Below are 15,227 nucleotides of genomic sequence, written 5' to 3'. Positions count from 1 at the left end.
ACGCCATGTTAGTTTTAAATACGTTCAAAACATGTAGTCGTGTCATGGAGCTTCCCGTCCGATAAGAAGCAGATCGAGATTAATGAATCACACAAATGTCCTCATGTATGCGTGGTGATTATTCTTAAAGCATGTGAAACCTTGTTTGTGTCAGCGCAGGCAGTTGTTGCCAAAAATCGTGACATTGCGTCTAAGTATAGAAGTCATTCGTTCGTTAAACTCATTTGTTCGTGCCGCGCAAAATGATCTTGCTTGGGCACTTTAAAGTATGAACAACAAAGAACTTTCTATATTACAAGTATAAACACAGTAAGATGTTCGCGTAATAAATTATAATACACACTGTGGAAACCCTCCGGCCCGGATCCTCTCTAAACCGGAGACTTCTCTAAACCAGATGTATTGTTCCGCCCCCCCCCCCTTCGTCATAATTTCAATCAAATTTTTGTCATAACAAACGTTATTGTAATCCTCTATACCGGTCAAGACCACATGTGGAAGTAACGTACCCTGGATAGTTTATGGGCCCAGGAGCCCAATATATTCAAATACATATATAAAATCATGTTTAATGAGAGAGAAAGTTGACAAAGAGCCATGAAAAAAAATCCCCTACCCTCTGATATTGGAATCATAACAAGTGAATGTAATGAACCGCAATGTAAGAGAGTGGAAAAAAGTGTGATTTGTTGATTAAAGAGAAAAATTTACAAACGCTAAACAAGTATCCATCAATTTTAAGCGACTAGTTATGCTTGTGATGTATGACGATAGATAGAAGTCCTAATACTGATCATATTTATTGATAACCAACATACGGTTCTTGTAGTGCCGGATATCACCGTGGAAGCCCATAGGCAGTGAATCTTTTGGGGCCCACGCCCCCGGCCCCTAGTTGACCTAATTCCTACTAAAACGTTCAAACTAGTCTACCAGTGCCAAGGCAGGCGAGACATAAAATGTAACCATTTTTTTCATAGAATAATAGGTATACAATTACATAATAATGCGCAAAGCCATAATAATACCGTAATGCCAATACGATATTATAATTATTATATTAATACGAATTTTAGATAACAATCACTTTAGTCTATATAATAACGTATTCAGCTATTTATCCAGAAAGAAATCATATGAAACCAATATTTCGCCATGGTCCCATAGGGCCCCTAGAGTCGCGGGGCCCATAGAGAGTAGCCTTCTCTGCCTAATGGGCAAACCGGGACTGGATTCTTAAGCGGTGGTTGTTATAGAGAGAAACGTGTTAAATGTTCGTTAAGCAATGGAGAGTCAGAGACTGACTGGAATTGTTAATGTTTTATTCAATCTTCACTGTGTGTAATAATTAACACACTCAAAAGAATTTTGTAATTGTGCGTTTGCCACTATACTAAGTGCTATGTAATTAAACTGATGAATATTTCATAGCATATTTTCCTACATAACTTGAATCTCTTCTAAACCGGATTTTTTAATGGTAAAGAGGGTTCCGATTTAGAGGGGTTACCCGGTTTATGCGTGAAATGCACGCTAGAGAAAACTAATTGACATAACTAGTGAGCAAACCTAAAAACCGTTACTATGATATATGCAACAACCTTCAGTGGCTTAATTACTGATTTAGCATTCATGCAAAATTATTTGGACATAGTGCTTCATAAAAGTGACCTTATTTACAGCGGAACAATCAAGAACTTCTAAATTTACCGGTATATCTTTATTTCTCAGTTATTGTTGGAGTCGAAAACGATGCATGGGCATATCCATTCCCCTTTTAAATGTCTTCTTTAGTAATAAACACTTGTGATATGTAAATCTTAGATAAAATAGTGTTCTAATATGTATATGATTGCGAACATTTTAATAAAAATTAATATTCTTAATTATTATGACTCGTCGATAAAAACATAAACTCTATAACTTAATGTATAAAATTATTCCTGTTTATCACAAAATGTCCCAAAATATTTCTACAACAATATAACAGAAATAAAAAAAAGAAATAATAATATCAACGTATATTTACAAATCAAGCACACCAATAACTGTTTCAATAAAGCAACTTATGTTCTTTGTGACATTATTTCTGTTTTATATACATGTACAAGTGGTAAAATTCCATTTAACAACGGCGCTGGCTTCTTCATATAAATAATATTATTATTTTACCCCAATCAACACATTTTACTTTATAAAAAAAATTGACCATACCACATTATATTACAAGCATTCAAACACATTGTAGAACCAGTTGCATAAGCAAGAGATTCGTCATACCATCACCACGATGCAAATGGAAACATCCCAAAACTGACGAAAATATAAATGTCATTGCAAATAAATAGGATTTTAAAAACTATAATGTGTGATCCCAATTATAAGAGTAACACATGAAATCAGCAACGTTTATCTATAGTTTGCCGCGGGTCTAAATTACATATTAATTGATTTAAACGAATATAATTGGACCGTGCTCTTTGAAAAGGGGGTTAAATGCATGTGCGTAAAGTGTTGTCTCAGATTAGCCTATTAAGTCCACACAGGCTAATCAGGGACGCCACTTTCCGCTTTTATTGTTTTTTCTGTTGAAAGATAGTCTCTTCTGAGAAAGAAACAAGTTTTCGCGAAAAGTGCCGTCCCTGATTAGCCTATGCGGACTACACAGGCTAATCTGGGACGGCACTTTACGCAATATGCATTAAACCCCCTTTTTACAGAACACGGCTCAATTGTATTAATATGTCATGAGCACGTATTTCAGTTAATTTAAGGAGCGTCGTTCAAGGAAATGTGCGTGATGTGTAGTCCCAGATTTGCCTGTGTAGTCCGTTGTATGAAGTTTTTCGCTTAAACGAGATATCTTCTAAACGAAAATCACGTGTAGACGGAAAGTGTTGTCCCTGATTACCACATGCGTACTACACATGCTAATATGGGACTCTTGACGCACATGCAGTAAGCCCAGTTTTTCCAGAACGCGTCTCTATGTATCTACGTAGGAACATCAGTTGAGTCCGACCACTAGCGCCAGCACCAGGGCGAACGCTCCCGTAACCGCGATGTGTAGAACTAGCAGGAAGGTCTTGATTTTGTCCATCTATAAATGTAGAAGAGATGTTTGTCAAGCATGAAAGCCTCAAACTGATATTATTAATTTGATATGCTTTGAATTTCAATTAAACTAAACATCATGTCAATTAGGATTTATTGCCGTAGACAGGGAGTTAGGATGTTAACAATTTAGTTTAATTATTACACTAAGATATCTAATGATTTTGGGAATAAATTGTCCTGTTCTCCGCTGATGTTAGTAAGAGGTGCACATAAATAAATGTACAAAAGCATTCCATGTTGTTGTTGATTTTGCCCGGGTCTTCGATGGACGACTATTTGTAAGCAACATCCCGGCTATTTCAACGATAAACAACTTACTTTTCGCATTTGATCCTTGCTAGACGATTTTCCGTTGGGTACATTTCCATTGTCGGTTCCATTCTTGTTGCTCATTTCCATTCCACCAGCCTCCACTGAAAATCAAAGTACTGACAGTACTGGTGTGACGATGCTGTTGAAGAGGATTGATATGAAAGCATCTATTTAAGTTTATCTACATCACCACAATTGTGTATGTGGGTACGAAAATTTTGGGTAGGAAAAAAAATGGGTACGAAAATTTTTGGTACAAAATTATGCCAAAACAAATTGGGTACGAAAAAATATTCGGTTACGAAAAAAAATTGGGGTAGGAAAAAAAATTAAGTAGGACAGACATTTTGGGTGCGAGCAAAAATTTGGGTACGAAAAAAATGGGTACGAAAAATGTAGGGTACGAAAAATTGGGGGTACGGGGAAGTAGTAGTTACTGAATCACGACAAATGTCAAATACAATACAGAAAAGGCATAGTTATTTCATTGATCTATAAACATATAATGGATTGAATATAACTGATTTAAAATTAACGTTTTCAAACTATTATTAAATCTTTTTCCCAGAATATGCTGTCCGATTTATAGCTGAGCTTCTTATACCTTTATCAATGATAATCAGCGAGGTATGCCGATTAGAAAAAATCGAGCTATCTCAATCGGACTGGCTCGGTCTTTTACATAGGTCGCCATTGTGAAGAATTTTTTCATGGTATGGTAACTTAGACGATGCTTCGCAGCATCGTCAAAAAGTAAGAATGAGACGGATTTTGAAACATTGCACTAAGTCGAATTATCATAATATACACAATGTAGGTTACTATTGGCATATAAGTTTCAAACCGCTAGCTATAATGATAATACGTCAGCACTGTTGGATATATCTGCGTAGATGATGTAAGCGGAATTAAAAATTATTTCATATTATGCAACACACGGAAACACATACAGTTAAAATTGTGATATAAATCTACATATGAATTCAAGAATACCGGTAAACATATAAATAGTTTGCAGACACGATTGATTTCAGACTGTTGCAATGGAATATAGTCTACAAGTAAATAAATGTCATATTATATATATATATATAATTTAATATGAACTTACAAATAAGGCGATAGTGTTGTTAATATCATAATTTAAGACGAAACACCAAACATAATTCAAACTAAATCACAAATTAGAAAAAGGATTTTTTAGACGTACCTTTCTTTTGTCGTCTGCTGAAGCATTCAGTCATCTCAAATATGACGTCAAATATAATGACGTAAATGACGTAGACGATCATGATGTAGACGGCATACGTCGGCGTGGATGACTTCGGAAGTTGGAAGCCGAAACATATCGTAATGGCTGCAACACAAACTCACAATACATGGGAGATAACGATGCGATCTGATAACGAAAGTGTGAACAAAACCAATATAATTTTTGTATCTTTCTTTATTTTGAATAAACCTGACTGCGAGATGGATTTATTTAATATGTTGCAATAAAAAAAAATCCATAAACAAATCTCATCACCAATATTCCTTGCACGCATTTGTGCACGCTTTCCAATGACGCCCTGAGACTTTAAAGCGACAAAATGACGTCAAAGTTCACGTATCAGTTTTTCTATATGACAGTACGCAACAATCATGAAGTTATGAAACCCAGAGCAATGGTCAACCATGTACAGTTTATTTATAGTATTGTCCAGAATAAGTCCCTTCCGAGCATGATCCGCCGAAACTTCTTGATTAAATTACATGTAAAATATGTGCATAAACTTTGTATTTTAATTGTGTTTTGAAGAGGGCGAAGTTAACAGCAAAAAGACAAGGTATGTTTTGCTTTTGATAAAGCCACACTTCTTACCTGAAAGAATATATGCACACATGCCGACTCCCCAATGCGCCCAATTAAATATGGGTCTGTTTTTGTGGTCAGGGGCCGGTCGAACTAGCGACATCAGCGGCTAGAAAACAAAGCGATGTTTCCTAAATACGAATCCTTTAAATATTGTAATTATGGATAACACATACTGAATTGACTGTTGGCCATATTTCACACATTCGAATCGCTTTATCCTAATTAATAGTTAAGACATTGTCTTCAGCCAGTATTTGCATTATTAAACCGTTTATATCTTTTATTAATGAAATATAACTGTCATACTTACGTTAATGACACACAAAGCGGTCACAATTATTCCCAAAACTGGATGCGAGGCCAGGTATTGCTTTCCCTGAATATTAATCTGAAAATAAAGGGAATATGTTCGTAATTCGCATAAATATGTTGAAAGAAAACAAAAGTTCAAAGACTATGGTATACATATCTGTTATAACGAAAAATTTTGGGTAGTGAAATAGTCATCACATATAATAGGCGGCGTAAGTCATCACAAATAATAGGCGGCGTAAGTCATCACAAATTATAGGCGGCGTCAGTCATCACATATAAAAAAAAAGTCAGTCATCACATATAACATGAGGCGTCAGTCATCACATATAATAGGCGGCGTCAATCATCAAATGTTATAGGTGGCGTCAGTCGTCACATATAATAGGCGGCGTCAGCTAACACATAATGGCGACATCAGTCATCACATATAAAAGGCGGCGTCAGTCATCACATACAACAAGCGGGTCAGTTATCACATATATTAGGCGGCGTCATAGTCATCACATACAATAGGCGGGTAAGTCATCACATATAATAGGCGGCGTCATAGTCATCACATACAACAGGTGGGTCAGTTATCACATATAATAGGCGGCGTCATAGTCATCACATACAACAGGTGGGTCAGTTATCACATATAATAGGCGGCGTCATAGCCATCGCATACAATAGGCGGGTACGTCATCACATATAATAGGCGGGGTCAGTCATCACATATAATAGGCGGCGTCATAGTCATCACATATAATAGACGGCGTCATAGTCATCACATATACTATGCGGGGTCAGATATCACATATAATTGGCGGCGTCATTCATCATATATAATATACGGCGTCAGTATTCACATATAATAGACGGCGTCAGTCATCACATATAAAAGGCGGCGTCAGTCATCACATATAATAGGCGGGGTCAGTCATGACATATTATAGGCGGCGTCAGTCATCACATATTATAGGCGGTGTCAGTCATCACATATAATAGGCGGGGTCAGTCATCACATATAATAGGCGGGGTCAGTCATGACATATAATTGGCGGGGTCAGTCATGACATATAATAGGCGGGGTCAGTCATGACATATAATAAGCGGGGTCAGTCATGACATATTATAGGCAGCGTCAGTCATCACATATTATAGGCGGCGTCAGTCATCACATATAAAAGGCGGGGTCAGTCATCACATATAATAGGTGGCGTCAGTCATCACATATAATAGGCGGGTCAGTCATCACATATAATAGGCGGGGGTCAGTCATCACATATAATAGGCGGCGTCATAGTCATCACATATAATAGACGGCGTCATAGTCATCACATATAATAAGCGGGGTCAGTCATCACATATAATTGGCGGCGTCGTTCATCACATATCATAGACGGCATCAGTCTTCACATATTATAGATGGCGTCAGTCATCACATATAAAAGGCGGCGTCAGTCATCACATATAAAAGGCGTCGTCATAGTCATCACATATATTAGAATGCGTCAGTCATCACATATAAAAGGCGGCGTCAGTCATCACATATCAAACTCAAAGGCGGCGTCAGTCATCACATATAAAATGCGGCGTAACTCATCACATATAAAAGGCGGCGTCAGTCATCACATATAAAAGAAGGTGTCAGTCATCACATATAAAAGGCGGCGTCAGTCATCACATATAAAGGGCGGCGTCAGTCATCACATATAAAAGGCGGCGTTAGTCATCATATATAATAGGCGGCGTCAGTCATCACATATAAAAGGCGGCGTCATAGTCATCACATATAATAGACGGCGTCTACTCACCTCGCTGTATCCTTTCACAAACGAAAAGATGATGATGAAGGCGATAGAGTTCAAAACAAAGGCAGACACCATGCAGGCGCGATGAATCTGCGAATATAATCATGGGTATTTTAATAAGCTTGACAATACTTAAGCACTGGGATGATTAACTTTCCTAAAACCCTAATCATGCTTTGTTTAAAATATTAATTGACAAGTAATATATAGCAGCGTGTTTTTTTTCTGTAATAATTATAGCAGTTTCTTAAAGTACTCGTAAATGGAGAAAATATAAGAAAATACGCACTAATATAAGTTGCGAGAATCGCAACTGGTTTCAAAGTTATAATTTAAGTAACCTATGAGGTCCTGTAGAATACCGTATTCGGTATACCTTATACATTCGGGTATGTGCTTAGTGTTTAATCGACTTTTACACATGGCACGTACTTACGTTTGAATCATGGGTATCTCAGAAAAACCTGTATTTACCAGTTTAACAATTCGGTATTAAATGCCATGCATTTGTACCACTTTGGTAAGTATAAGGAAATTAAAGTTGGGAATTAAATGACTAGATGAAAGGTATCGTCAGAAATCCTTTAGTGACATTGTATCGCTTCAGATGATTTACCTGGAACCATATTTTCAGCCCGAGGAAGGTCTTGTCGGCCCAGACATTCTTGTAGTAGCGGGCGGCCAGTATCCCTACGCCTACACACAACACCCAGGCAATGATCATCAGGATCCCTAGGAAAATCAGTGCACGTTTTACCCATTCATGCCTAGTGGACTCTCCCATCCTTCTAAATTGGATCAATTTATTTCTAAAAGTATGGATGTCTTGCATATATATTTCTATATTTAGAATATCTCTTACAGAAATTCCTTTAAGCAAACAGCGCAGATCCATTTTTCTAGACGCTGGGCATAAATGGGTTAAATGAACGCATTGTCGCTACTAAATGTAAATGAGCCGACCTCTAGGAAAACGGGGCTTAACGCACGTGCGTAAATTGTTGTCCCAGATTAGCCTGTGTAGTCCAAAGCTAATCTGGGACGGCACATTACGCAGATGCATTAAACACCATTTCCCCAGAACGAGACACATACACGTTATTTTACAAAAAGAAAACCGTACTGAGGGCCCTAATAGAATCGGATTTGTTTTGTTTTTTTACTGGTTAACGCGTATTTTCTTGTAAGTCTTGATGAAATTTATTTGATTATCGCTCACAGAGCACAGTAATATTTTAAGACAACAATACAATTTTCACTGGCTTATTCGGAATGGCAATACCAGCTAAGTTTATGTTATAAAAATTGAATATAATAATTGTCACATTGCTGTACGTACCATGGGCCTTCACCAGCGGATACTTAATGTGGACGCCCTGTTGCACCGTCGCCGACTGGAAATCTACCTGGGATGCCGACACCGGCGGTAAGTTGACCGTCGAATGCATGGTCAGGATGTAACCTGTGACACGGGTAGGCTAGTATGTCATGATATATTATAACGCATTATATGATTCGCAATATGTGGCCGTAAATACATAACATATATATAAATGTACATAGATGCAATTATTGTAGAAATGTAAAGTTTTAATAATTTAAAACAATAATTACTATATTGTTCGCGAAAGATTGACATAAAGATCGGTCATTTAATATGTTTGTATTTATAGATTTTCGGTTGGCCATTCATCAATATGTTCACGACGAACGTGCTTACTCACATTATTTGATATAACTTTCTCCAAATGCCCGTGATTCACCTGTAAATATTTCAGCATTAATATTTGCACCGTTAAAATATGCACCAATATCTTGAAAAGCATTACGCCTTTATTGACGGGGGGGGGTCTGGTTTTAAATTCTTACCTGGGACGGCCGATCCCTTGGCCAGCATCAAGTACCAGTCCTGGTTTAAATCGAACATTTCCGATTGGACGTTCCCGCTCTTCTGTCTTGTAAACGCACACCACAGAACGCCGTTCTGATAGCCTCCCCGGAAATTTGCCAAACCGAGCTGAGGCTGAAAGAATATACCAGGAATATAGCATCTACGAATTATATTGAGCCTCGTTCGTTGAAATGTGACTGTCTGCATAATGCTTATCAGAGACGACGCTGTCCTCTTTGACTGATTTTCGTTGAGAAGGTAGTTCCTTTAAACAAACAAAAAATCATAAAAGCGGAAGTGTCTTCCCTGATTATCCAGTGCGGAATGTACAGGCTAATCAGGGATGACACGTTACACACATGCATTAAGCCCAGATTTCCCAGAACTAGGCTATGATTTGTTGAGTTTCAATGCTGAAAACACGCGTTCTTATGGTATTGTTTTAAGGCCACTTATTGTTGTGCCTTTCGTATATTCGACCACCGGATAACAAGGTCGAGATTGCGAGAACATGATACAAATACGCTATATTATTCATTGAAATCACAAAATCAAATATTGCGTTCTCGCACAGTAATATTGTGTACTTGCATCGTGTTTTCTCATTCACGCAATTGTATTCATACTTTTATAGTTCACATGATGTTTGGTTCCAGATCATACTGTTCAAAGATTGTTTATAAAGATTAAACAACAAGCAACAACTCGTATCTCTTTTGATATCGCACAGACACTGCTATTTTCTACCAATAATTTACACTTTTCTTAGTAGGAAAACCCTTACAGGAAAACAGTTCACTCACTTACGCTCGCTCGGTAGGCACGGTACTATTTATCCCGGGTACTCTTACGTATTACTACAAAGTACCCGCGACACGGAAACTATTCTAAAAAGTACCATGGTGTATGACCAGGTGCCTTTAAGCGTGTTGTTCGTACCCGCGGTAAATTTAGTATACTTAAGGCTACCGTGGTACTTAAAAGTAGGACCTGAGCGACAACGACCACCTGAGCCCCACTTACCGGGTTGAGCCGGTTGTTGCCATATCCACGGTTGTAGGAGTTGAACACACGAATGTCTCCGTTGCTTGCCACGCACTCTGTTACACTGTCGTCACCCTGTTACCATAGTTACGCAACTGTATCTTTTTATATGACCGAAATTTATAGCATATTTTCCAAAAGCGTACATTTCTTTGATGAATGAGTTTTCTACTGTACACACAAACATTTTTTTTAATGGGATACAATTTAAATTTCGTTTACCGTTTGATACCATTTCTTCTGAAATTTTATTTTAATTTGTATTTTTCATCAACGTTTTATGTATTTTGATTTTTAAAGATATAATAAACTCGCCTTTAAAGCGATCTTTTCAAAGATTCTCGAAATGAAAGTTATCAAACTTGTGTATAGATTTAAGAAATAAAAATAACACTATACATCAGTGAGCAAAAAACAAAGCTTTTGACGGAGACTCATACTTAATATGCTCTTTCCTTTATGAGTAATCATTTGAAATTATGAAAACTATAAAGCGTTACAAACGCGAAACGGCTTTTGCTTTCTGAATATTTTGTGACACATTGATGGCGTATATGAAGTATAACATTAATATCACGTTGTAACAGTCCGGAAAGTGGTTCAGACGATATTCTTTTAATTCTAAGGTCACTGGTCCGGCCCAGGTTGGGAAACCGTTTTTTCCTAAAATTATTTTCCTTTTATTATACTGGCGCTACTTCTATTGCGCTGTTTTTATTCACCGAAAAAGCATTTTGAAATAACTTCAAAAAACACCAAATTTGTGCACAAGTCTTAAATGACGCTGACTGCCTGAAGAAAATGTCTGGTCAAATGCATATGTATTCAAAAACCTTTTGAATGCTGGAACAAAAATATGGAGCGTATTTTTCAGACGTTATTGTAACTACTCATTTATGGATTTAATACTTTGCAAGCACAAGAAATGAAACCCTTACATCATTCACTCACCATTCTTTTGTCCGCTGATAAGCCCAGCGCTAGGTATGCCTCTGATGATCCGGTACCCGGCTTGCCGTAGAGTTCGAACCTCACTCCTGTTCCAAGGTCCTGCCATGTGACCAGGTAGGAGCAGGTGTCTCCCGTGCATTGCTGGAAACAACCCTTGGTGATGCCACACGCGGGGTCATTGGGTATCGTACCCGTCTGAAATGGGAGAATTAATTGCGTCATATGAACCGCTTTCCGGGAAACTGGGTGTAATGCTTGTTCGTAAAGTGTCATCTCATATAGACATGTGCTGTCCGCATTGTCTAATCAGGGGCGACCCTTTCCGCTTTTATGGATTTTTGCATGAAGTCTTTTCTAAACGAAAATCCAGTTAAGGCGAAAAGTGTCGTTTCTGGAAGCCTCTGTGGACTGCACAGGCCAATATGGGATGACATTTTTCGCTCATACATTATGTCCATTTTTTTCAGAAAGAGGCTCATGTAGAGCTATCGTTTAAATTATTGCCTTTTTGCCAATCTAGTTGTTTTGGCTATGTTATGGCAAGCGGTTCGACGCATAATCCCAAGAAACTAGGTTTCTCATGAGAACCTAGGTTCTCAGAATGAGAACCTAGGTTCTCATTCTGAGAACCAAGGTTTTCAAATGAGAACCTATGTTCTTGTGAAAACCTAGGATGCCAAACGAGAACTTAAGTTCTCAGATTGAGAAGCTAGGTTCTCATGAGAACCTAAGTTCTATGTGTCTATGAGAACACAGGTTCTCATGAAAAACCTAGTTTCTCATGAGAACATAGGTTCTCAAGCGTAAACTAAGGTTTTCAAATGAGAACCTAGGTTCTAATGAAAACCTAGGTTCTCATGAGAACCTAGGATCTCATGAGAACCTAGGTTCTCATGAGAAACCTGGTTTCTTGGGATTTCATAATCCTAGTTTCTCGTGAAAACCTAGGTTCTCATGAGAAACCTAGTTTCTTGGGATTATGCGTCGAACCGCTTGCCATAATTAACCTCCAGTCTCTTATGGCTTGTTAAACGCTGGCGGCATATGTGTAGAATGATAAGCAATAGAAGTGGAACAGTGAATGTTACTCCCCACGAACATTTTTTGAACAATGTTCAGACAATGCTAAGTAATATTCAACGAACCCTGTAGGAAACTTCTCGAGGAATAAAATTAGTAAAGTAATCGGTCCACATTGTTAATAAAAAAGTAACTGTTTATGAAATACACCTTTAATTGTAAATATTATTTTGAGACTAAAAATTGAAACAAATTCAGATCAATCGTTACATAATACATTGTTACAGCATTAAATGAGTTTCAGATATTCAGTTCCCTTGTTCGGGCCTCAAACGACTGTACGGTACAGTTTTCTATTTTAAGTATGTCTGTGATAAAGTAAGCAATCATTATGGTATAAATAAAAGTTTTATCTCTATTGATAATGTGTAACAATGTATTATTCAATCGTTAGATATCGGCAACACTGAGAGAAAAACTTATGCACAAAAGAATTTGCAAACATATTTCAATAACTTGAGATATCTGCAAAAATAAAGTTCTTAACGGCGTGTTTTCATTCTGTCCAGCCCGTGTGTAATCATATGTGAACCCCATTGATCATGCGCCCTGAATAATATGGGTCCCGTATTCCAAACGAGCAAGTTTACGCCGTCCGACGCGTAATTTTGAAAACCTAGGTTCTGATGAGTACCTAGGTTTTCAAATGAGAACCTAGGTTCTCGTGAAAACCTAAGTTCTCATTTGAAAACTTGGGTTCTTGAAGCCATGTGCAATCTTCACGCGAGAACCTAGGTTCTCATTCTGAAAACCTAGGTTCTCATGAGAAACCTAGTTTCTTGGGATTATGCGTCGAACAGCTTGCCGTACTATGTGTCTTAAGAAACACACCTTATTTTTGTACTTGATTCGCATGTCGTTGGTGTTATTTTTAAATTACTTATTGTTGTAGTATTAAATCTGCTTATAAATACTCTAAAATAGTGCATGCGCTTATAATGTTAAGTTTGATATTTATCAATGTACTTTTATGATGACATATAACATATATATACATTTGTGATGATAATTACATTAACATGTAAAATGTCACTAAAACGTTTTGTCTTCACCAAACTGTAATTGTTTTACTATGTTAAAAATTTAATCTTATTAAAGTTGATTGATTACGAACTGAGCGTGTATCCTTCATCATACATGACTCGGAGTTGAATTGTTATGATTAATTTGTAAGTATGTGAAGATAACAAATACATGAAACACAAATATGTGGTTAGTACATATATTCGGTTAGATTAGTCACCATGTATACCAGGAAGCTTGTGGTAGTCTGTGCATTTTGTTCAATTTGTTTTAAGATCACACGTAGCATCTCGAATAGGCAATACGTAATTGATCAGATGTTCGACGGTTTTGCCGCACCAATATTTCGTACAACAAAACGTACGCCCATTTTAACCGCATCCTATTTTCTTGGGAAATAGTAAAGCTTACATATTTTACGACATAAACTGTTTGTTTTTCAAAAGAAATGTCCGCTTAAAAAGGTATGTTTGACAGAAATGAACATCATACGTGTACACAGTTACTGGAGTCGTGTTCTGAGAAAACTGGGCAAAATGCATGTGCGTAAAGTGTCGTCCCAGATCAGCCTGTGCAGTCCGCACAGGCTAATCAGGTACAACACTTTCCGCCTAAATTGGATGTTTGCTAAGAAGAGACTTCATTTAAACGAAAAATGTCATGCAAGCACTGCACAGGCTAATCTGGGACGACACTTTACGCAAATGCATTATGCCCAGTTTTCTCAGAACACTGTATCATTCTGCACCTCGCTTTATCAACATTGAATTAACATATTGATATTCTTGTTTATAAATTGCTCTCGCTATCTCCTAATGTTTTTGCGCCAAATCCGGCGAACATATCTGTTTGTTGCGACATAAGCGGTATGTTAGCTATAAACGCGTGTTGTTTACATGCATTAATATGCATTCATTACTTGTATAATATAGACTCCCATGCACTGTTAGTAGCTACAAGTCGGCACCTTTCTACGAATTCGTAATGCACGGTTTTCTATTAAAATGATTAACTCTCAAAACGCATTCGGAATAAAAATGTCTACGCCCTTTCTTGTGTTCTACTCTATTACTGCATGCATTAACTTCTTTCCGAAACAAAGTTTGGTACACATTATTAAATTCTTTCTACAGTTGTTTACGTCCACATGCATGCTTTCCACCGCATTCATTCTTCGCCGTCGGGATGTATGAATTTTATTTTTATTTTTGTAAATTGCAAATGCATTCGTCGACATGCATGACTTTCCACCACATTTGTTTTACGGCATGATGATGCATGTTTTAGACCTCGTTTTCGAAATGCATGCTTCTGGCAGGTACCAATATTTAAGTTTATTTCTATCACCATCATGAAGTATGTCATTGTTTCTTTCTTTTTATCTACTGGTCTCTCAAATGAGATGTTTTATTTGCATTTGCATGACGTGGGAATACTTGCATGTGTTTGTCATTTAATTCGCTTTCAGCACGCGGTGAATCGTCATTTCACCTACGTTGTTGGCAACATCGCACTTGGCTTGAATTGTTTGTGTATCATAGTGCAGGATCACGTGACTTTGTTGGGTTCACTATTGAACGTTAATGTATGTAGAGTTGCAAATACACCGGTATGTATTGTTTTTCTTCAAATAAATTGTAAAACTAGTTTTCTTACCAATTTCAACAAGCGCATAAAATACAGTTTTTGTGCTGCTTATTGCAATGTGAAATACACCAGAAATACTTTAATAAACCTGCGTTCTTGGCCAAACATTTGATGTGTAACGCATTCTTTTACAATGGTATGCCTCAAGCAACGTGAAATTTTGGCACCGATTTCAGACGTATTCAATGATCTATTC

At 37.3% G+C, this 15,227-nt stretch overlaps 1 protein-coding gene across 1 annotated transcript in view; it reads right to left on the bottom strand.

The window, feature by feature from the left end:
- Positions 1 to 992: 992 nt before the first annotated feature.
- The window catches only part of LOC127862964 (putative ferric-chelate reductase 1), a 33,121-nt gene continuing 18,886 nt past the window's right edge, over positions 993 to 15,227 (bottom strand). The window contains exons 6-16 of the mRNA XM_052402238.1: positions 11,282 to 11,476; positions 10,310 to 10,405; positions 9,265 to 9,418; positions 8,735 to 8,857; positions 8,012 to 8,127; positions 7,399 to 7,485; positions 5,598 to 5,675; positions 5,294 to 5,393; positions 4,640 to 4,786; positions 3,436 to 3,530; positions 993 to 3,100 (exon numbers count right to left, since the gene is read on the bottom strand). Of these exons, the coding sequence (XP_052258198.1) occupies positions 3,008 to 3,100; positions 3,436 to 3,530; positions 4,640 to 4,786; positions 5,294 to 5,393; positions 5,598 to 5,675; positions 7,399 to 7,485; positions 8,012 to 8,127; positions 8,735 to 8,857; positions 9,265 to 9,418; positions 10,310 to 10,405; positions 11,282 to 11,476 (1,284 nt within the window). The 3' untranslated portion in view covers positions 993 to 3,007. The remainder of the gene's footprint in view (positions 3,101 to 3,435; positions 3,531 to 4,639; positions 4,787 to 5,293; positions 5,394 to 5,597; positions 5,676 to 7,398; positions 7,486 to 8,011; positions 8,128 to 8,734; positions 8,858 to 9,264; positions 9,419 to 10,309; positions 10,406 to 11,281; positions 11,477 to 15,227) is intronic.

The sequence above is a fragment of the Dreissena polymorpha genome, chromosome 16 (assembly GCF_020536995.1).
Source record: "Dreissena polymorpha isolate Duluth1 chromosome 16, UMN_Dpol_1.0, whole genome shotgun sequence".
Taxonomy (NCBI): Eukaryota; Metazoa; Mollusca; class Bivalvia; order Myida; family Dreissenidae; genus Dreissena; species Dreissena polymorpha.
This window is presented reverse-complemented; position numbering and strand designations above follow the sequence as displayed.